Below are 23,101 nucleotides of genomic sequence, written 5' to 3' on the forward strand. Positions count from 1 at the left end.
TCCATTCCTATGGATTTGATGCAATACAAATATTGATTTTAAATTGAAGCAAATTTGTGGAAAGCTTTGCTCATGTTTGGCAGTGCAGATTTTTCTGAAGCACGCTCGAGGGCATGGGCTTTGTTGTAGCACAAAAAAAAAACGGAAACGGTGTCGGGAAGCAAACCTTTCGACATGATCGTTGTGTCGGTGTCTTGAGGGGCCCGTGAATGAAAACCACATTCGTTTGCTGTGGACATGCTGACACTGCTGCTTCTCTTTGCAGATATCAATGAGTGCGAAGACATAAGTGACAAAGTCCCGCTGTGTCAGAATGGTGCCTGTGTGAACACAGAGGGGTCATACAAGTGCACTTGCCTGCCGGGATTCGTGGCTTCATCGCAGCCTGACCAGTGCATCCCTGAGGCTCCTGAGACAGAGCAAGAGGCAGGCCAGTGAGACCGGTAGAGGCATCTCTCCCTGACCTGCTGCCAGTTCCAGGGCTCTGGCCCTGAAATCACAAGAGTAAGACAGGAATGTCCCCCCCAGCCCCACCTTCTCTTAAAAAAAAAAGCACTCGGGTGGACCAGTGATGTGCAGCGAATGTTTTGCATGGGATTTGTTCATCATTTTGCCTTTAAGGGATTTCATATAAGCAGGACTCCTCCGTCTACTGTCCCCGTAATAATACATGGCTTACACCCCATTTCCAGGCGTGAGATGCAGAATACAATGTACAGAAGAATTGCGATAAATATCAGAAGTACTGCTCTTTAAAGAGGATTTTATTTATTGCTTTCAGCGCATAAAGCTTTTGTGTTTACTAATGCTAAATTATGTTTTGTAAACATTTAACTCCAGGCTGGCTGTCCGTTTTGAATTTCAATGGATTGGGGAAAAGAGAAGCAGGCTGAGACATTATTTTGCTTCCCTGCTACTACTTCCTGAAAGTGGCTGTTGCCCCAGAGTTTTCGAAACAAAAAAAGTGATATGTAACTATTTGCATCCTTGCTAGGCACTGGTTAAATACTTTTTTAGTATGTTTCAAAAGAATGTGGCATGTGTATTGTTGTGGAATATTGCTGCTGATGTTTTGTTCATATTGGGGCAATATACCACGATGGAAAATACGCTTGAGAGCTCTATTGTCTTTACTGAACGCTTATGCTTGTCATTAAAAAAACAAAGGATAAAATAACAATTTAAAATATGACTTTAACAATAATGTACTATAGGGAATATCATTCTGCCCAAAAACATATTTATGTAAATAAGATTTAGATTACAATAAATTATGTAGACAAGAAAAAGCAACTGAAAAAATGGCTGCACATTGAGGTTTGTCTATTTGTAAACATCCAGAGTAATGTTTTAGCACTGAAAGTGAAACAGCTGCTCATGCAGCTTTGTTTAAATTCCAAAAACCAAAAACATAGAACAGAGGTGTATAGTCCCACACCTTGGGACAGTATGGGATATAGCCTCAGGTATATGCGGAAGAACATTAGAAAAGCAAATTACCTTCTTATTAAATAACTATTATATACAGGAATGTAGTGTGTTACACGTGTATGTTACCATAAAATAACCTGAGATTTGGTTTTTTTTTCTAGATAATTTCTCAGATATGCACCATTCAGGGAAAACCGTTTAGAAAAAATTATTAGCCACTGGCAAAGGTCACAGTTTACAAGAAACGTTGAGTTCTTCACCTGAACCTGTTGTTGGTTAATTTTTTTTAAGAGACAGAATAATTCAACTCCTATATTTACCTGTTTTCCTAACAGACATGTACGAGTACATCCAATCTTAAAAATCTTTCCTGTTCTTAGAAAGCTTGGCACGTGATTTTCCAAAAATCATCATACTTTTTTACAGCAAAAAGCCAGTCCAGTGTACACAGCCAAGTCAATTAAGGCTTATCCCAGGGCTGCCTCAGTCTTAGTCAGATATGGCCTAACAGCAATCACACACTGGCTGAATGGCTCTCTAAAGAAACCTGTTTCCTAGCATCTCAAGAATTGCCACGACCCAACATGATTCTAGCAAAGACAGAAAGCACAGTTTATGTGCCAGTCTGGTTAGCTGCAAACTGGTTAGCTGCAGTTTAAAGAATGATCTTTCCTGGAGACTGCCTTGTGCAAAAAAAAGAGAGCACAAGAACTGTAGGTGGTACATGCATTGATAGTGTAGTGTAAAGTCTACTGGTATCGACCTGTACGGTCAGCTTTGCTGTTCATGCTTTGTTTTTGCTTATTTACTAAAAAGAACCAATTGTCAGTTCTGCACATGAACAATTATGCTGTGGCTTTTTGCAGAAATGCACAGTGTCATACAGGAAATTAATAAATGTTTACACCATTTATGCATGTTGGCATTCATGGAATATTATCAGATCCCATGTAAGAACATTCCCATAGGTACAATCCAGGAATCAAGATCAAACATTGACGAAGGAGTTTGGGATGTTTGTACAGATGTAGTACTATGTATTTAATTGGTTTTGTTACATATTTTATTTAGATATCTAGTTGAGCAATTTGCAATTATTTTTGTCTTGACAAACAAAATCATATATGTTCAGTTTAAATGCCTTAGGTATTATACAGTAGATCTTGCATTTCTGTAAAATTTGTTAACATATCTTTGTCTGAAAAAATGGTTTACACTGTACCATAAGGAGTATGTATGTATCCTGCCCTGTGGAGCAGACATTGGAAATCAATTTAAGGGTACAGCAGCATCCTTCTCACAAAACAAGCAGCGATGCATCCAGCACAAGTTCATTTATAATAACGTTTATCCAACAAACATCGGTTTAAAATTGTGCTGCAAATCCAAGACTTCCACATTAGGTTCCCAGTTCAGTTGTGGTTTTAGCTATAAGCAGAAGGAAAAGTGTCCCGTTAATGGATTAATACATGTGGAAGAGGTTGCTGCCAGCCCTTATACAAGTACCAAATATGTTATGTAGTATTGGATACTTGTTTTTCATTGACTGATGCCCATAATCTGCATTGTGTATAAAACAATTCCTCTGTAAGCAGTGGCTGCTACATAAACCATGTGCTAAAGTAGCCAGTGCTGCACAGCTCTTCTTCCTTTGCATAGATGACAATGTTCCATTCAGTTACAGCAGTGGATGGCAATACAGGTATGTGCACATTTTGTCATGTGTATGTTTTTTTTTTGTAAACCATAAGTTATAGGATTCGGCTATATAGTGGGGGAAATCCTGCTGTTAGAAGCTGTGCTCTGGAATTTTTCTACATTCCTCGTTTACCTCTAACCGTAGTCACTTTCAGTCATGAAAATAAAACTTTGAGAAACCGCGTGTTTTTGTTTTCTTATTAAAATTGAACAAAACATGAACCCCTGAGTTTTCTTTGACAAACATTGAAAAAATAAATCCAAATGTCAAATTATGTAAGCACTGTTGGCCACCCCCTCAACTATGCTGGCAAAGAATCTCATACAAAAACTGGTGGTTGAGTTATCATATTCCAAAAACATTCACATCATCACTTTGATACTATTCGGTTTATTTATTCAGACGTTCATAGTACAATTTGTTCAAGTACCTACAAAAATACATTCTTGAGGATTGTAGTCAGCTGTTATTAACTTAATGTGGCCAAAACATATAATGCAAGTCTTAAGGGAAATCCGTCTTCATTGTTCACTTACAGACGGCCCTGCCATACCCTGCTGTTCACTACAATAGGGGTCTGTCTGCAGCTGAGCTTCAGCACAAAAAACATCTCCCCTGACAGGGAATTATAATTATTGCATATGTTGATTTCTGGAACCTTGTCTGTTTCTTTAAATATTTTTCAAAATTAAGAGTCAAAGGAGGAAGCATTATGTAACTTCATAAGATCACACTTTTTTTTTTTAGAACTTACCCTGTAGAAAAATATTTTCTTGAGTAAAAGTGTTCGAGTGCACAATACTCACTTTCACTGTTTTAGTGCTTTCACAATAGTAGCAAACAATTTAATCTCTTGTAGCAAGCAATAAGATGAACAGAGAATGTAAAAATGTAACACATTAGCAACCCCTTCAGAATTAAAAATTAAAGACAAAAATGTTATCCACCCAGAAATTGACTGTACCACACCTGTCACACCAGTTACAAGCTTATTGGAATGTCCTATTCCCTTTTTAACTCTGCAAGTTTCACTTGCATAATCCCTTATCATTCTTAGGTTTTGAAAATAACACAAAATTCCCTCTTATTTTATTTAACTGGAAACAGCGATGAAGGCAATGACACTCCTTTTATTCTACTGCCAGGTCACTGCATGTTGAAGCACCTAAGCACTGGTGTGCATAACTACACAAAAAAGCAATTGGTTTGCCAACAATACCTGTCTGTATTCTGCAATATCTTCAATACAGGGCAGTCCACAACAGCTACAAACTGATTTCTCCAAATGGAGGTTTCATTGTCTGCAACTCTTTCATTATATTAACAAAGAGTTCTTTTACCAAACGCCCCATAGTGGGCCAGAGAAAGGAGCATTCTCATTCACATAAATGTACTGGTATAGTTTAGCTATCCAACAAAAACAAGACCAGCGAGGAGCAAAAATGACTGAGCATAGCATTGGCCATTATTAACTTGCTGTACAATAATTCAATATATGTTTAAAAAATAACTGCAGAAGAACAAAAAGGAACTTAATCTGGATGACATGCCAGGACAGAACAATTTAACAGTTATTACAAATAATAAACAATGTTTAAACATACTGTAAACATACTTCTTATGTGGTTAACCTACAAAACCAAAAATAAAAAACATGACTAACGTAACACATAACTGCTTCTATGCAACAACTCTGCCTCTACTTACAGCAGTAAACATTTCCAAAAAAATGCAATAAATCAAACACTTCATAAATTCCAACTTTATAATACACCAGTTGTCGCAGTCAATTTCAGGAGGTATTTTTTTCTAAAAAAATATCACATTAGTACATCACATAAATTTTAAATGGGTATTTTAAGATCTTATATTCTTTTAGTATTTAAAATAGTGTAATAAACATTTTAGTCAGCTCACAGTACTATAAAGTAAAATGCAAATCACAAAATGATGCCAACATTTCTACAATTTACCAAAATAGTGTTCTAGCAAATAGTGCAACTTTAAAAAAGGCTCATATAGAATACCAGAAAGTAATGAAAAAAGAAATAAAAACTAACGCCAGTCTTACACGTTGTCATCATGACACAATGCAGTAAAATTATTACTGGAAACTGCTATTTCCCTTCTAGAAGAACTCCTCATGACACTTTTTGTAGATCCAACTAAAATTTCAACAGATGTGACCTATATACAAAATGGAAAAAACTAAGTCCATTTTAGGCAAGTGGTTTTGATTTCTAACCCAAGGCACTTTATAGTTAGTACAATCTAAACTAGCTACAGTATGTAGGGAAAGGCAACTTAATATGACATACGAGACATGAAGGATCTTGGTCACCAGTGCACATGTCTTAACCTGACCTCCTTCTAACTCAGTCTGAAGCTTACTCATCTCACTAATCAATTAAAATATACCCTGCCTTGCTGTCCTGTGCAAGTGTACCCCAACCACAATGCTGCCAAGTAGTCACTGTTGCCATTTTGCTAACAAATTGGGACACAAAGCTAAAACGTTGCTTGCTGCATTGAAACTGAGGATGACGACAGTCTTCTGTATAAAAGAAGCAGATGGGATAGTAATGCCGTAGAACTGCCATTACTGGGTTCTTCCCATTAGAAATTGACCATTTCATGTATTCCCACTGTAAAGCAAGCAACTGGAGTTTTCCCTCTTCAGGTTCACAGATATGCCAATACGATGATCATAAATCTTATCTTATTATTATCATTTTATATTTTTAGCAGCACAATCTCCCTCTGATTTGAATGTACCTACTGTCTAGCTCTTGAGAGCCTATAGGCCAGAACAGCCTGTTAAAACTGAATTCATGCATGATCATAGGGCTGGTCTACATCACAGTTCTGTCAACAATGGTGCTTCTGGTTGGAAAGGGGGGGGGGGACTGAAGGATATTCTCATTCTGCTCACCTCCTCCTATCATCCAGCCTTTTTATGATACGTCTGAATAGGTTGTATCAGATCAGTCTTAAAATGCACTTTTCAAGACCAAACCAACCACACTGCGGTGAAAGGATTTTTTTTGGTGTTCTCGTACACAAGACAACGGTGGCGTTGTTTTTTTTCCCTCAAAACTCCCATGATTCCATCCACTTGAGGCCTGCCATGGGGCTGTTGGGCTCGTGGGCTAGAGGGCCTCTCATCCCGTAAGACAAGGGGTGGAAAAGGTAGAAACTGGTGAGAAAAAACAACAATGCCTGTAATCTGCATGGATTTAAGACATTACCTATCTAGTCTAAAAAAATAACCACACAGTTTTAACTATTTCAAAAGCCCTAATCATACTGTACTAGAGAGTACAAGTCTCTGTTGTTACCGAAAATAAACAGTATATTAATGTTTTATTAATGATGTTAAAAACACTTACAAAACCTCATAATATATCCCAGATACCTGTATGTAATGATCAACAATAGATCAGACAAGATTATAATTTTGTTTTGTTACTAACATTCACTTAACACACAATAGATGTTGGTCATATTCTACTAATAGAATTAGTAGATTCTATTAATCTTTTCTAAACAGATTTCATTAATGTCATTTGCCACTTGTCACCTGAAGTGTTAACTAAAAGACAAGTAAAGACCTGCTTACAGATAGAACAGCAGCTTCACAGGCAGGTTTGAAACAATATGTCGGAGCTCATGGGATAAAGTACTGGAAAGCGAAAACTGAAAGGCTTAAATGTACATCTCTGTGAGCCTCAGGAGACCAAGCATGAAGTTTCCAGGAGACCACACTCACCTGTAGAGGAAGGTGAGGATGAGCACTGCCAGTCCTCCTCGGTACAGCCCCCGGGCCACCGCAGGGCGGGGAAGAAGGTCCCAAATCTGCAGCAGGGTGTCCCAAGTTATCCCTAAACCAAACACACCAGCCTCAGTGTTAGAGCAACCGGAGGAGCAGGCCTGCGTGTTGAAAATCCCTAAAGGGCATTAACAGACAAAGACTGAGCAGTAGTAGGCTAAAAGTACCCCCGACATGTACTGTAGGATACACCCAGCGGCAGTTACTTCTTGTAAGGACAGCAAGAAAGACATAGGAAACTGCATATCTGCTTGACAGGAAAATTGAATTTCTTCTTCTATGATAACCCTACATGAGCTGTCCCTCTGCTAAGGCCTATGGAGAGAGAAAAGCCTGGTTGGGGTGGCAAAATCAGAATGAAATGTGTATCATAATCACACTGGACATAAATCCTACATACATTTCGTTAAATCCTAACGGCGCAGTTCAGTGAAGGTTTGAGATGAGTTTTAATTTGTAGTGAAAACGGCCACTTCCGGAGAACACTGGGAAGGCGCGCCGAAGACACTCGCAAGGCTCGGCCCTCACAGTGCCCTGAACTTCAGCAGTGTTACAGGGGGGTTTATAAGCCCAGTCCAGCCATGGTCACCCTATGTTATTACCACAGATGGGTGTTTATGAGTGACCATTACCAATCACATTGGGATCACAGAAAACATTGCCACTCATGGCCCAGTGGCAATTCCTGATAACGTTAATCCCGCCTTTCAGTTATTTCAGAGATGTTACGCACCACATAAATAGCAGGTGTCTGTTTAGAATGCACTCAAGCCAGGTCAGGAGCAATGACCCCAGGCCAGAGCCGGATTTCCACAAAAACAGAAACGTGCCCCCCCCCCGTGCACTCTACTGTATCTCCACAGGTTGTCAGCTGAAGCCTCAATGTGGCCAGGAGGTACAATCACTGCCTGTACTCCCCTGAGGATGGAGACACAATGACAACCTGTGATCAACACGCACTGTGCACCACTGTTACCTGTAAGCATACTGTTGAACAGCATGGCAGGGAAGTAGTGATGGTAGTAAAGGATCCGGCTCATAGTGAAGAAAGGGAGGTAGTGAAGCAGCCAGCCTAGGAGCATCTGCCCCCCGCCTTCCACCAGTACTCTGCAGCGCTCTGCCCAACAGCAGGGGAGAGCACAAGGTAAGGACACAGCCGGGCAGCGTCTCCAGTCATGAGCGCCTATCAAACGCTCTGCCGCTCCCTTCAACTTTGTGAATTCCGTTCCAATCTGCGACATGCAACCACGTGACATTTGCTCAAAATGAAAGTTAAAAAAATCAAATGAGAAGAGGAAATCCTGAAGGGCAAATGGCTCTTGCAGGACCAGAACGAGCATCCTTTTCCAATTACGCTGTAATAAGGACTGACACAAACCATTACCAAATTCGTCAAGCGCACGTCATTTGCAATCATTTGATTTAAAAAACTGCCCGCACTTGTTTATCCCCAAATTTATAATGCAGACCTCAGCAGCAGTTACAGTACAAAATAACCTCTTCCTCCTGCTCTCTTCCTGAAAAACATTACCTTGAGCCCTCTCCCCAAGACGCACTCCTCGTTGGATTGAAATGCCTGCGATGGTAACCATGACAACATACAGGGCGATGCTAAACAGGTTCAGCCACCAGATGACCTGGAAAAGAAAGAGCTCCAGTAATCAAGAGTCTCAAAACTGCAACAGTGCCTGAATGTGGTTAGGACACTGGCCCACTTACAGGGTTACCAAGCAGATAGACGCGGTATTCTGTCTCATTCACGCCAGAAAACCGTAGGCCCTTAAGGAACAGAAATGAACAGAAACAAATATAAATAACTGCTTTCTTGCTGCAAACATTGCTGTAATGTCAGATGTATAATGCACAAGCCCTGTAGTACTCTTTATCAGTTAAAAATAAGTCACATGGTAAACATCGATTATAGGACATTTAATTAACGTTCACTTTTACCTGATAGTTGATAGGCCAGTGCCAAGGTTTAGAATTTGCTTCATTATCTTTAGGTTTCAGGCCACTGTTACCCTACGAGAAAAGGTTTAATTAATTCAAATGCAAAACTACACAGAGAGTAAAATCAGGCAAAATAAGGTTGGGTTGCTCTAACACTTATTTTGTATTAAAATTAAAGATAATAAACAACAATAAACTGCCAATGGTCTTTGTTTGTAGCGAGTGTCCTTTATTACATAAAATATGACTGCAGGCCTTGTTTTGCTTATAATAAAAATGTGGTTTGTCTTAACCTACAATATACATCTTCCTTTACACAAAAGACCTAACACATTCTCCTGCAACTTGCCTTTCTGGATTTAAGGCAAAAAGGAAATTCCAACAGACAGTTCTCACCCGGATCATGACAATGTGAGACTCCAGCAGTATCTCCAAGAAAGAGGGCTTGAGCACTGACAGGCTTATATTAGGCACTAAAACAAAAAAAAACACGTCAAAAAGCTTGTTACACAAGCATTCCACACTTTGAAGATTATGCAGCACAAGTATAATGGAGCCAGGTATATATCGTACATTTTGCATTCACATGATCTTCAATGTTCCACTGTGAGCTGGGCGATTCCTTGAGATAAGGACTGCAAGTGACTTCAACTTGCTCCCAACCCCTGGAAGGAAATAATGTGCACATTAGATGGAACCCTGTATTCATTCTTTAAAGACGTTGCATCAGAAATATCTATCCTTGATCCCAGATTTTGTAGGCTTTGTAGCTTCCCAGGCATACTAACTAGTTGTTTTGCAGAATCCTCAAGACAACTCAAGATTGCTTCTGGGTAGTTACATATAAGGATAGACCATAAACATCACAAATACAGCAAAAGAAGAGCCCATCAAGCAAATTAAACAGCCCTGGAAATCAAACCATCATCTCCGAATTAAAACTGCAGCTGCTCTGAAGCCTGAACTCACCATTTAGGGAGAGTCTTTCCGGAGGAGTACAGCACACAGCCGGTAGAGAGGTGAATGAAACGCACTTTACTCCTCAGCACTTTGACCGGGTCTCCAGGCTTCCCACCACACACCTCAATCTGCCAGAAATCGTTGGGGTCACCAGTACCGTTCTGCAAACAGAAGACAGGGAGAAACAATGGCAGTGTCCACTCCGATTTTCATTTTCTGAGACAGACAGACCGTCTGTTTGCACACGGGCTACTCACAATCCCATAGCCGGTGACCTGAAGGTGCTTCTTCGTCAGGGGGGCTTCATGCAGGTGGCTGTGCAGGTTACGAGTGGTCCTGAGAAGGAATTGGAGAATAACTTTATTCTTATACTGTAGGTGACATGCTGCACAAGGCTGCAATATGTATTAATATACCCTGCACTGATTATTCTGAAATCATTCGTTTTTGCGCCAATATAGTTTTGCAAATACTTGAAAGACAATTAATTCGCAGTGGTTCATAGGAACACTTAAACAAATCTTAAAACAAAACTGTACAACAAAACATTTTTGATTATGCTTAATTGTGTCTTCACAATCACAGTTCTAATGACTTCACAGTTTGATGACTTCGGAGAGAGTGGTTTTGTCATTTGCGGGTGCTACAAAAAACGGCCAAGGTAGTAAGAAGCTCTTACTCTTTATGTTCCAGTCTGATGATATCCTTGTGTTTAACAAGCTGCACAGGCTGAGATGGATCTTCTGAATCAGAGACGAGAAGAGCATCAACATACCATGACAAACACCACTCTCAAAACAGCTCAGAAAACCTTGTGCGTGAACACTTCAAACATTATACACTGCTGAACGAAAAGGGACAACATCAAAACAGAACTGTTCTTTAACTTCCTCACCATCTCTGCTATCCTGCTTTTTGACCAGCCACAGGTTATTGAAATCCTTGTGCAAATAGGCAGTGATCTGAAAAACATAGAGGAAAGTTTGCGTCAATGAATTGAATCTCTCTTTAATTTCATATGAAATCCGGGTCACACGAATACAGCAAACAGACCTGTTGTTGCCGTGCTCCCACTCCTTCAGGATACAGGTGCCAGTGGGAGTGGAGGTACCCTCCAGCAATCCGCACATTCTTCACTGTGATGGTCGATCCATAGGCCAGGTCTGCAGAAAACAAGCAACATTTGCATCTACATCATCATTCTGAAGCCCTGGAAATCTATTTTTCCCCACTGTTAATGCACAACACTGTGAACACACAAATCAACAGAATATTTTGGACTCTCAATACGGTACATGTGAACCAACTTACACTCTGGCATGGAGGCATTGTGCAGGTTGTTCCCAACCAGTCGAGACTGGAACGCTGAGCTGAAAAATCCATCTCCTGGACCACTACACAGAGGACAGACAGACATATTTCAGCCAGTGAGATTCATTACACTATCGCCATATTCAGCCAAGCTTCTCTCTAGCTAATCCAATCTAATAACTGAATTAAAAGGCATGTGGCAATTTTACATTATTTTTCATTCATCTCTATTGCAATCAAAGTTATTTGCATCTCAAATCTGATTAAGGTTTGTACACCTGTATAGCTTTTTGGGCTTCACAGCACAAGACTTTCAAACACAATAATACTGTTTAATCGCAGTCGTTTAAAATTAAATATATATACCTTTTGTTTAAAATTACAAAGTGTATTGCAAAAATAAGTATGTACAAGGAAACAGGCAGCAAGATCAGGCATAGCACCCGGGCCAGAAAGTGTTTCCCTAACACAGCCTGCAGGGAGAGAGGAGATAACATTCAATGAGATGACACAAATTTGATACTCTAGCCATATTCAGATAAAATTCATAATTGAAAAAGGAGTGTAATCCTGTTAACATTTTATAATGAATTAAAAAATTGTCATTACACACCAATGAAAATCAACTCTCATGTAAAAATATTTTCATCTTTGTTTCTACTAAAATTATCATCCACAAAATTTAATTTTCACATATTGCTGCATTATTTTTTTCTTTTTGTCATAAGGAAATTGGATTAGAAATTAAATAAAAAGTAGGCAGTCCTGTGAGAATAATAATAATATCCAAGATTAGATATCACGATTCCTGCACAGTATAAGCAAACTGTCTACCAGTCTTCCTGATAAATGTGGACTTTAAAATTAAGTATTTTAAACACAAAATCAAAACATGACAAAAATAATTTGTGAGACAATGACCTACTAGAGAAAACACTGAATGATTTCTGTGACCAAGGTTAACTTTTGCTACTAAATGCACATACTAGTGACAGGTTTAAGTCTCCAAGCAGCCTCCAGAGATCCCGCACAGTGTTCAATCCCACCAGCAAAATGACAAAGAGTCCCACAAACTTCACCCCCAGAGCTCCTCCGAGACTGACACCTGTCAACATCAGCCAAAACCACCAGCGGGCACCAAAGGGCCTGGGTACACAGAAGCAAACAGTTCGAATCAGTGATAATATATGTAAGAAATTTTGAAAACACTGAAATACTCTAAACAGAATTCACTGAATATTCTGCTAGCACTAAAATGAAAATGGTTTGTTCAGACAAAAATAGCAAGATATCAGATATTCAAATCTCCAGGTCTCAAATAAACGGCTTACCCCTCTCTTTGTGAATTGAACTTGACCATACTCAGTACAGCTCCCATTATAAAAAACAATAAGATAGGGTCAAGCAGAATGTATTGTGAAATTGTAATACAGCCGGTGTCTGTTGGGGAAAGAAAGGAAGTGTTACTACTTATAAAACTAAGAAAAAAACTAAAGTAAAAGAGACAAAATGAATATAACACACAGTAATGTTCATACTTTTTAGAGAAGAATATTTTCTAGAAAAAGAAGTGACATTACAGAGAAAAAAAAGCGAACTCATGTAGCAAATCACTCAACAAAATGGAACCATGCGCAAAAGCTTCTTTAGATATTGGATTTCTGAAGCAGAGCAGCAGGAGTTGCACCTAACCATGAAAACGTGTCCAATATCGGGCATGAGTAACTGATCCTTGAGATGGTGATTCCTTAAGGTTTTATAGCTGCTTTTCAATTAGCTTTTCAACTTACTAAGACCTAAAAAAACAGGTGTTAAATACGTTTAATTAAGTCTTTAAAAACCGGATGTGGATAAAAACCAGAGGACCCTGCAACTCAACTCTCTAGGACCAACTGTCTATCTCTACCTAAGTAATTTCACATTCATCCCAAAAACTGAATATGGAGCAGCCAAAACAACACTGCGGTCATCCTTGAATCAGTAAGCTCGTTCGTTTGCAGTCAGGAGGTGGCAGAGTGGGAGCTCTGTATGGAAAGTCTGTTTTAAGTCCATTACTTCCACAGTGCATGCAATACGCCTGGTCTGTGAACCCCAGGCCTCAGGCAGGACGGCACGCTGAAAAAGAGGACATCTCTTACCAAAGATGAGGATGAAGGCAGCGAGGAGAGCCGCCGGGAGGGAACCAGACAGCTCAAGCACAGTGAGGAAGGCACAAGGCGCCAGACATGAGCCCAGGAGCGCACAGAACTGAAGCCAGACATCCAGACAAGCACAGGAGACAGGAGGCAGATTTGTAATACAACTCAAGCTCAGCAATGAATGGCTTCCCAATTCAAAAACTACGCATGTAATAATAATAATAATAATAATAATAATAATAATAATAATAATAATAATAATAATAAACTTTATTTTATATAGCGCCTTTAAAGGTGGCTTCTCAAAGCGCTTTACAGGATGACAATAACAATAAATAAGAAGACTACAACAATAAATAAGAAGATTTCACAAGATAGGACGCAATTATAATTTCAACAATACAACAATAACAATAGAGGAGACCGTGGAAGGTGGTATTAAGAAGAGCAGAGGGGTGAAGAATGGAACCAGTTAAGTAAAGGCTTTTCTGAAGAAGAAGGTTTTGAGTCTGGATTTGAAGGAGTTTAGAGAAGGTGACTCTCTAATATCCTTGGGCAAAGAGTTCCAGAGCTTGGGGGCATAGCAGGAGAAGGCCCTGTCGCCCATACAATGTAGACGGGCTTGGGGGACAGTAAGGAGGGCAGAATTTGAAGAGCGGAGGTTGCGAGGTGGGGAGTAGGGCGATAAAAGTTCAGACAGGTATTGAGGTGCCAAGCCATGTAAAGCCTTATAGGTGAGCATAAGGATTTTAAAGTCTACGTGGAATTTGACCGGAAGCCAGTGCAAGGACTCCAGGATAGGAGAAATGTGAACACTTGCACTAGACCTGGTCAGGATTCTGGCTGCTGAATTTTGGACATACTGCAGCTTGTTCAGAGTAGATTTAGATACCCCAGGGAGTAGAGCATTGCAGTAGTCAATTCGAGAGAATACAAATATGTTGATCAGCTTTTCAGCCACAGTTAATGATAGCATAGGGCGTAGTCTTGCGATATTTCTAAGGTGAAAAAAAGATGTTTTGACAGTATGCTGTACATGTGGGTCGAATGTTAAGCCAGAATCGAATATAACCCAGAGGTTTTTCAATTTTGATTGAAGCTCAAGTACAGAGCCATCTACAGACAGGGTTACAGGACTGGCTTTACGAAGTTGATGGGGGGTACCAATAAGCATGACTTCAGTCTTGTCACAGTTAAGATGAAGGAAGTTTTGAGTCATCCAAATTTTTATGTCAGAGATGCAATTAGATAGAATAGAGACAGCCACATCAGTGTCGGGTTTGGTATGGATGTATATTTGAGTATCGTCAGCGTAAAAATGAAAGCTGAGGCCATGTGATCTTAAAAGCTGACCAAGTGGGAACATGTAAATGCTGAAGAGCAAGGGGCCCAGTATTGACCCCTGGGGGACACCAGACTTGACAAGACCAATTTCAGACCTGTACCCATTGAGAGAGACAAAGTGACAGCGATCAGTGAGGTAAGACTTAAACCATTTGAGGGCAGTGTCAGAGACTCCAAACACAGTCTCGAGATGAGAAAGTAAGATGTTATGGTCAACAGTGTCAAAGGCAGCACTGAGATCAAGAAGGATGAGTATGGAAAGAGAACCAGAATCAGAAGCTATTAGGAGATCGTTGGTGACTTTGACTAGGGCGGTTTCTGTGCTGTGAAGTTGACGGAAGCCAGATTGGAGGGGTTCGAAAAGGTTGTTTGTCATGAGGTGGTTATGTAACTGAAGTGTGACAGCACGTTCTAGAATTTTAGAGAGAAAGGGTAAGTTGGAGATGGGGCGAAAGTTGTTAAGATTGTCGAGAGCCATGTTAGGCTTCTTTGGCATGGGGGTAATAGCAGCAGTTTTGAGGACCGTTGTGTTACTGGTCTAACACAAGAAAACAACTCCATTCTTCTTATGAGGTTCACCCGTTACAAGTAATTGAAAAGGTGAAATTGCATCACATTCTGAACAGTGATTACTGTGTGGAATTGTTACCATAGTTTTTAATTCTAGAATCCCAGGTTAAAATTAATGACTGATACATCTTAGTCATTTTTTAAAAATACTGCAGTAACATCCATAATTATTTTTTCTGAATAAACTACAAAAGCTATAGCATTCCTTCTTTCAAGGCGACAAGTTCCTACCCCTCTCATCCCCCAGTAGGTGTGGTGCTCGTATTTGTCTCCGGGTTTGATGAAAGGAAAACTGCCATCGTAACCAGTCAGGTACCCAGCTAACCCAATCAGCATCTGGAAAAAGCAGCAATAAGTGACAAATTAGCTCGAGAGGGGCACCAGATGGGGTCAGTCACAATCTGTGCACTCTGCATAACAGATCTTAGATGGAAAGCTCACAGTGAGAACTCAGAACAGGTAACATATTCCAAAACTACAGGTGTACAATGGAGAATGGAGCAAAGAAAACACCAGATGCACTAGAAAACAGCACTAGCAGAATTCTGATCATTTCAATGCGTTTTCACATGAGGGAAGCAAAGTTTATTTTTTTCTTGTAGAAATGTGACAAGTTCCTAACACAATAAAAAGTGTAGTTAATGTAAAGAGGTTAAATCATGTAATCATAACAAACCGCACTTTCCATGCCAGCCAGATAAGTCTTATTCTCGACCGTGTCGTCCTACCTTTCCTAAGGGTGGGTGCACGTCAAAGAAGAACGTACTGTTGATGTAGTAGCTGCCCATTTTCCCAAAGTGGGTTTCATCCCAGCTGCAAGAAAAAATGAGAAATCGTTGTAATAACGAAAATGACCAAACGTTTCTAACACGCCGAAAGACTTGTCCTGGCTAAAAGGAACAGATCAGGCCAGATGCTCACATCCACCGATACAACTGCACTCTGGCGTTTCTATACTCGTCTCTGATTTCGTCTGAAACTCTTTGAAACTCAAATTCATGTGCCATTTTATGTTGTCCCTCCATGACGCCCACATGACAGGTACACAATGACATTTTCCCGTCGGGATTGGGATTATGTGGATAAATAGTGACAAAAGAGGAAAGGACTGCAATGTTCAGCTAACTGAAGAGAGATCACATTGCAGACAATAAAAAACAAGAAACGGTATTTGGAGACAAATGCCTTACCAAATGTGAGGCGGTTCCAAAATCTTGTAAAACCTTGTGAACAGGGACAACAGCGTCACAAGCACAAACGAGGACACAACGCGTAGTTTTTCGGAGTTAGCGTCACTTGTTCTTAACGTTGAAGGCTCGCAGCGTCCTCCATGTGGCCCGTTCAGGAGTATTTTCTCGCCCTTAGGCAGCGAGTGGGTTTGGAGATTAGTATTCGCATCCTTTGCATTAGGGTTCATAGCCCACCCCTTATTCCCTTCCTGCGTTTTAGTGCAACATGTTCTCTTCCTTACGACTTGGGAATTTTGTTTGTGGTTAGATTGCGTTTCGCAGACTCTTCTTTGCATGGACATTTTGGATAATAAATTAACACAAAATACGTTTAATGCTAGTAATTGATGCTTAGTAAACTAAGAATTTAAATACAGAAGGTTTAGGGTCTTTTTTTTAAATGTTATCGTTTTTGAAAATTAGCTATGTTTCTTTTGCAGATAAATCGGCATTTGATCGTAATGATACGTACTGTCGTATTTAACACTAGTTTAGCCATCTACTAGTTTATCAGCATGCTCAATGCTTGTTATAAATAAAAAAAAACATTCTTACTTAACATCTCATCCTCAAATTATGTAAATGAACAATTAAGGTGCACTACATTGCGTTTTTCTCAAACTTTCCGCTCGTCCATTATTAATGTTCAGGCTCCCTCTCCAGGATACATCAGCACCGTTTACTTGGGAATTACATTACACTATAGGTCAAATGCACGCTACAGTCGTACGCAACACAAAGGTACACGTTATCTTATCATCCCTGCCATACATTACACTATTATACAAATGCGAAGCATTAATTTAAATAATCTTAAAATAAAAGCGCCTCTAGCTACATTCAACAAACCTAATCCCAACTGTACTGGACAAAGCTCGTCTAAATTCTATACGCGATTGACGCCTCATTTCTGAAGTGCGGTTTCACCTACGTCGAAACGCACAATGAACTTCGAATGTGTGTAAATAAAATGAACGGTTTACGAAGACTTGGCCATAGGATTAATCCGAATAAAAGTAAACTCTACACAATGCGTTACACGAACGCATAGCAGAATCACTGTCATACCCCCAACATTCGTCCAAGGAGCTCTGGGACATGTCGTTCACTGCCTTGTCTGAGCGAGTGAGAGCTAACGAACAGAGGAGGAGGGGAAAACTACAATTCCCAGAGGTCAACGCGACAATCGGCACTTCGCGCAATATACTTTTTTAACTAATCAGAATATTATGCTCCTGCAAGGGTGGAGTTTATTTTTAAAGAGAAATGTGATGTCGCGACATCATTTCAAGGAAAAATGAGTGCCGCGCTGAAGGTAAAAGTGTGTGTATGGATCAACGCAGTGTCGAACCCCAAAAACACATGGCGCATACGTGAAACTATTAGCATAACCTTGTAGGAAGATGAACGGTTTCAAAAATGTGAACACGCTCTCGTTATGTGGTTTGCTGTGAGCTCTTCTAATTCCACCCTTATAATATACATACGTCTGCAGTACGAATGATTCAGTATTCTGGCCACAGTAAATAGGTGTGTGTGCATTGAATATGTATTAAGTTCCGTTCATTGCCATGGCATTGTCCTGATTTAAACTAATTTATGCTTGTACTACACAGCAGGAGACACTGCTAGAAGTAGCTACAAGTTGAAAATCTTTCATTTTTGACGGGGGTGGGGTAAGACTGCACACAAATACTTCGCAATTGTACTTACTATGCAAACAACAAGATCTAAATATAACTTTATGTAGCAGATTTCGGTAAAATGGCACGCATGCTCGATCTGCACAACGGGAGTCAGATCTGGGGTTTGTCGTTGTTAAACGTTCCTGATCCCAGACTTCGGACTGCATTGCTCGTCTCGATGGTATCGCAACACGCAATGGGAGTGCTTAGTCATGCTGGTATGAGAAAGCCAGGAGGAGGATTTTTGGGACGTTATCCGATTGGTTGCCATAAAAAAAAGATCGCTATAACTTAGCTGATATTCACTCTTTGTCAAGGCCCCGCTATATTACGGTACTATGGCAACTCAAACCAAGGTGAGAATCACATTGTACAAGTGTTCTGGAATCCAAATGTAAAACCGAAGTAATGGCAACAGAATGACATTTAATTTCTTTCGTCTTTTGTAGCCCGTCCTGTATGGATATTTCAGGAGTTCCTGTTCATGGAGAGTTCGAATCGGTGAGTTATTTCTGTTAACAGTAAGCTTGCAACTGGCACAGAAAGCCACCTTTTGTTTTTAGCATTTCATTAACTATGTTTACGTTTTGCCTTTTATACAGTACTTTTTCAAAAACTTGCATACGCCTAATAAAACTAGATGTAAAAGATTACTTAAGTGGTTCTTGTATTGCCTTCCATAGCTCTTCTGCTGAAAGGTATTGCATACGACCAAATCCCAGTGAATCTTATTAAGGATGGAGGTCAGCAGGTAACCTTTCACTGGTAATTTTTTAATGATTTTGTTTAGTTTAAAATATGTTATAAAATATTGGATAGGTTACATTTTTTTTGTAGAACTACCCACTCATTTGAAAGACCTTAAAACAAAAAATCAACCAGAATAGTGTGACTTAATGAAATCGTAAAAGTACAGTATTAAACCAGCCAGAGCCATGGAGCTCATAAACCAGTTCATATTTAAATCCAGTTCTCAACATCACCCAGTTGCCTCATACAAAAATCTATAATTTCTTGCTTATTGTAGCTAACGGAACAATACAAGACCTTAAATCCCATGCAGCAGGTGCCTGCAATGTGTGTTGATGGCATCACTCTGTCCCAGTCGGTAAGTTTGAATTGGGAAATCCTGGTAGCTTTTGGAAACATGGCTGTCCGGACAGTCAAAGACCATTGAAAGCCAATAGATTCATTTTACAGTCATTTGGATCCAGATTAAAACATCTTTAGAACAGTTAAGCAACAAAACATTAATAAAAGAATGTGTTGATGTGCTAATTAGAAAACTATTTTCCACCTTTTCCCCCTAATTTTATTTCCCTTCAAATTCTGTACTACTCAGTTGGAAATAGACATATTTTCCATTCTAACCCATATTCCGTGCATTGCAGGAATTCAAAAATTAAGTAAACATTGTATGCATGCAGGTTGGAGACCATGATCTACTTATACCAGTTTAAACGTTTTCTCCCATCTTCCCCAGCTTGCAATCATCCAGTACCTTGATGAGACCAGACCTGGACCGCGCCTGCTCCCAGCCGAGCCCAAGCAGCGCGCCCAGGTGCGCATGATCTGTGACCACATTGTCTCAGGGATCCAGCCCCTTCAGGTAACACAGAAAGCACGAGTTAATGTGAATGCCCCTTGGCTGAAACCTACATTCTCCCTTCAAGTAACTCATACAAGCCGACATCTATGATAAAAACCATGATACCAATTCTTCTTAATTCAAAAAAAATCTTCCTTTAAGCTATCGCCAAGTAATTGACGATTATTACATCACAGAGAGGGTGAACAGATTATTATATTGAGGTAATAATCTTTTTAAAGCTGTTTGATTTTAACACAAGGTACTTTAGGTGCAGAATGTTCGGAAATGAATGAACGTTCTGATCAATTGTCCATACGATACCAATAAATGAGCTCATTAAAAATGTTTTATTAGAAATAAATGATTTTCTCTGCTTAAACTATGTGATGCAAGAGCTTTTCTGTTCCTGCAGAACCTGTATGTCCTACAGAAAATTGGGACTGATAAAGTGGAATGGGCACAGCATTTCATCATCAGAGGTTTCCAAGGTGTGTCTGAGAACTGTCGCATGGCACCCTACCCACTTCATAGGATTTCCTGCAGAACGTTCTACATACAGTAGCGTGACACTTTCTTCTTTGCTTTAAAAGTTCTGAAACATTTTAAACATTTATTCTGTATCTTATTGTACATAGTACATAAATTCTCAACAGGAACATCACATTATTGTGCAGCAAGCTAGTAAATCATTATAGTTTTTATTTCTGACTATCAAGATATGAATTATTCCAAACTGTTAACCACATATGATTATTCTGGCTTAATTGGACATGGCACTTGGCCTGGGCTGATAAGTGTTCACCATGTTTCTCCAGCACTGGAAAACCTCCTGCAGCAAACATCGGGAAAGTACTGTGTCGGCAATGAGGTAAAGTAAAATGCATGAAAAAGTTTAAGTTCATAATCTACTGAGCAAGTCAGTAGAAAGTCTTCTGGGAAGACTTTAATACCTCATTATTAGTTTGACTCGCCTCTCTGCAATTGTCCAAGCGCCATGGTTTCTAAATTTGGTCACTATAGAAGTTATGAACTTTGCACTCACATAAGATAAGCGAGCTAAATATTTAACAGGTACAAAGCTGTGCAGGCCTTTTCTTTCAGTAAGTCTTATTTTAGCAAGTGAATGACTGATGCTTTCTCATTTTTTTAGATCTCAATGGCAGATGTTTGCTTGGTACCCCAAGTTTATAATGCAGAGAGGTAAGACCAGGACTGGTTAATGAAATTATTTCTCAAAATGAAAGATGGCAATTAAGTAAGAGGCCTTGGTCTACTTCAAACCCAAAATAACTTGAAATCGTCCTTTCTATACTATGAAAGGTATTTGTTCAACATACCTAAAACATTTGTGCATTTTAATAAACACAACCCAGAAGGTTATGCAGTTTTTCCCCATAGTGCTTTCAGTTAAAAGGGATACACTATTTAATTCCTGAGTAAAAGCTATATACTGTACAACTTCTGAGGATTTGGTGAAACTCACTGTGACAAAAACAGTGTTTTTGAATAATTTTTTCTCTAATGCTGCCTGTAACATGGATGCGCTAATTAATTCTGACCACCTCAAGCATCATAGGTCTTTAAATTTTAACTGTGAAAGCAAGTCTCCAATAGAGAAATAAAACTTCACCACTTAAGGGAACATGCGTTTATCAATTAGATTTAAGGTGGACCTCGCTCCGTTCCCAACTATCAAGAGGCTGAACCAGACCTTGCTGGAGATGGAAGCATTTCAGATGAGTCACCCCTCATGCCAGCCTGACACCCCAGCAGACCTGCGTGTGTAGGACTGCACTGCAGCTGCTCTACCAAAGTGGAGCTGGAAAGGCCTGTCCAGTGCTCTTCAATCTGGAAGCACGCAGTGGAACTGCAAAACGACCATGTGTGAAAAATAACTGAATTGTTTATGACAGAACACTGTACAAGTGAAGTCCCAACGTTAAAAATAAATGGTGAAAAATTTTCTTCCCGTTTATGATGTTTTTTTTCAGATTCCAACTGTAGGTGAATTGCCCGTCTTCTCTCTTCTGCATTCCTTCCAACCATCTGCACAGCAGAAACCTCAATCGTCTCAGTAGCATCTATATTTAGCACTGGGGTACTTTTGTGCACTGGGGGGGGGGGGGGGGGAAGACAACTAAACCTTTCACCATTTACAAAGTTATAGATTACAGGTTCCCAGGTTTTCACTGTTAGATAGTGGAGCTAAAAACAATACTAATACCCGGTTTTCATTTATCAGGCTGTGGTCACAGTGAAAAGTCTTGATCTCATCACTAATTTCTACAGTCTTAGGGGACACTAAGCTACTCTGATATAAATACTATTACATTTTATTAGCAGTAGAAGCAGCTACCACTGTTGCCTCAGAGTAGCAAGGTCCTGGGTTTGAATCCAGCTGTAAGAATATGAATGGAACTTGTATGTACTGCATGTACTGTAGCCAGTGGGTGTCTCTCACCTCTTGAATACATGCAGGCTAGGTTCGATCGGTTCTCTATAAGCATACAATGTGTTGTGCATGGGGGGGGGGGGTGGGGAGGTCCCATGTGCTCCCTTCACTTCTGCCTTCCTGTCACCCTCCCTTTGTAGACTTTGTGGAAAGAAAAGAGTCTTTCTGGTAATGGACAGTTACCAACCTCTTAAACTAAAAACAGCAATGGCTTGACAAGGCTCAATGTAATTAAAAATATACTTGTACTCATTAAAAGCAGTTAGAAACACCAGTTTATAACACAGAAGGGAGATAAAGCTAAACCCACAGTATGAAGCTGACAAGCCCTGAGTGTCACAAGTGTCTTCAGGCATGTGGGGGAGCTACAGCACCTCTAGCTGCTGAACTCAGATGGTTTCTAGTTGTATGTGCATTTGAATAGGCTTTAGTCAAAACTTCAATTAGTCCTTTCAAAATGAGGTAACCTACTCCTAAAACAAATCTTGGTATTTATAATATTGTACAATATGTTTACTCTATATCTTAGTCTGGTTTGTTATGACAGGAGATGTATAATCTTTTTTTTTTGCTTCGGTTTATTATTATTAGGGGTACAAGGCTTGTTTGTGAAAACAAGTCTTTCAAAATGATTTGACAGTGCTACATTATCTTAACAAAAAGTCCCCAATTCCCAGATGAGGTGCATTTCAGAGTTGAAAAATACCAACTCTGATTTACAGCAAGTATAAAAGTGACTCCAGACTGCCAGAAAGTAAGGTTATACACTTCAGTCCTTTCAGACAGACTCCACATCTATGAACCACACAAAAATAAAATTGCTAGGCAAGAAAGTGACAACGTTGAGCACTGTAAACCATTTTATACCATCCTAAAATCTATAACCTACTGGCACAAAAATTCAAAGATATT

General features: G+C 39.7%; 3 protein-coding genes across 7 annotated transcripts in view; 2 read left to right on the plus strand and 1 right to left on the minus strand.

Annotated features, from left to right (window-relative positions):
• LOC148828113 (latent-transforming growth factor beta-binding protein 2-like) overlaps positions 1-3,303 on the plus strand; it is a 131,047-nt gene extending 127,744 nt beyond the window's left edge. The window contains exon 44 of the mRNA XM_088925771.1: positions 266-3,303. Coding sequence (XP_088781897.1) covers positions 266-438 — 173 coding nt within the window. The 3' untranslated portion in view covers positions 439-3,303. The remainder of the gene's footprint in view (positions 1-265) is intronic.
• A 200-nt stretch (positions 3,304-3,503) lies between these two features.
• Positions 3,504-17,540, minus strand: pomt2 (protein-O-mannosyltransferase 2). The gene is made up of 21 exons (XM_088925168.1): positions 16,423-17,540; positions 15,961-16,045; positions 15,464-15,568; positions 13,319-13,427; positions 12,512-12,620; positions 12,167-12,326; positions 11,547-11,653; positions 11,181-11,263; positions 10,923-11,032; positions 10,765-10,831; positions 10,549-10,612; positions 10,127-10,205; positions 9,879-10,030; positions 9,483-9,574; positions 9,306-9,382; positions 8,910-8,981; positions 8,679-8,738; positions 8,491-8,596; positions 7,936-8,076; positions 6,900-7,011; positions 3,504-6,326 (listed from the first exon to the last, which is right to left on the minus strand). The coding sequence occupies exons 1-21, from the start codon at positions 16,761-16,763 to the stop codon at positions 6,221-6,223; spliced, it is 2,337 nt and encodes a 778-aa protein (XP_088781294.1). The 5' UTR covers positions 16,764-17,540; the 3' UTR covers positions 3,504-6,220.
• Positions 17,541-17,690: 150 nt separating this feature from the next.
• gstz1 (glutathione S-transferase zeta 1) lies at positions 17,691-21,697 on the plus strand. 5 transcript variants are annotated; one of them, XM_088925170.1, is made up of 9 exons: positions 17,691-17,776; positions 18,596-18,647; positions 18,830-18,897; positions 19,174-19,254; positions 19,630-19,755; positions 20,150-20,225; positions 20,553-20,605; positions 20,888-20,937; positions 21,398-21,697. In XM_088925170.1, exons 1-9 carry the CDS (start codon positions 17,759-17,761, stop codon positions 21,522-21,524), a joined length of 651 nt encoding a protein of 216 aa, XP_088781296.1. In that variant the 5' UTR covers positions 17,691-17,758; the 3' UTR covers positions 21,525-21,697. The 5 variants fall into 5 exon arrangements, with proteins under 5 accessions (XP_088781296.1, XP_088781298.1, XP_088781295.1 ...); XM_088925169.1 differs by lacking the exon at positions 17,691-17,776 and adding an exon at positions 18,369-18,502; XM_088925172.1 differs by lacking the exon at positions 18,830-18,897 and having other exon boundaries at positions 17,737-17,776.
• The last annotated feature ends 1,404 nt before the right edge of the window (positions 21,698-23,101 follow it).

The sequence above is a fragment of the Atractosteus spatula genome, chromosome 9 (genome assembly GCF_055471065.1).
Source record: "Atractosteus spatula isolate fAtrSpa1 chromosome 9, fAtrSpa1.hap1, whole genome shotgun sequence".
NCBI lineage: Eukaryota > Metazoa > Chordata > Actinopteri > Semionotiformes > Lepisosteidae > Atractosteus > Atractosteus spatula.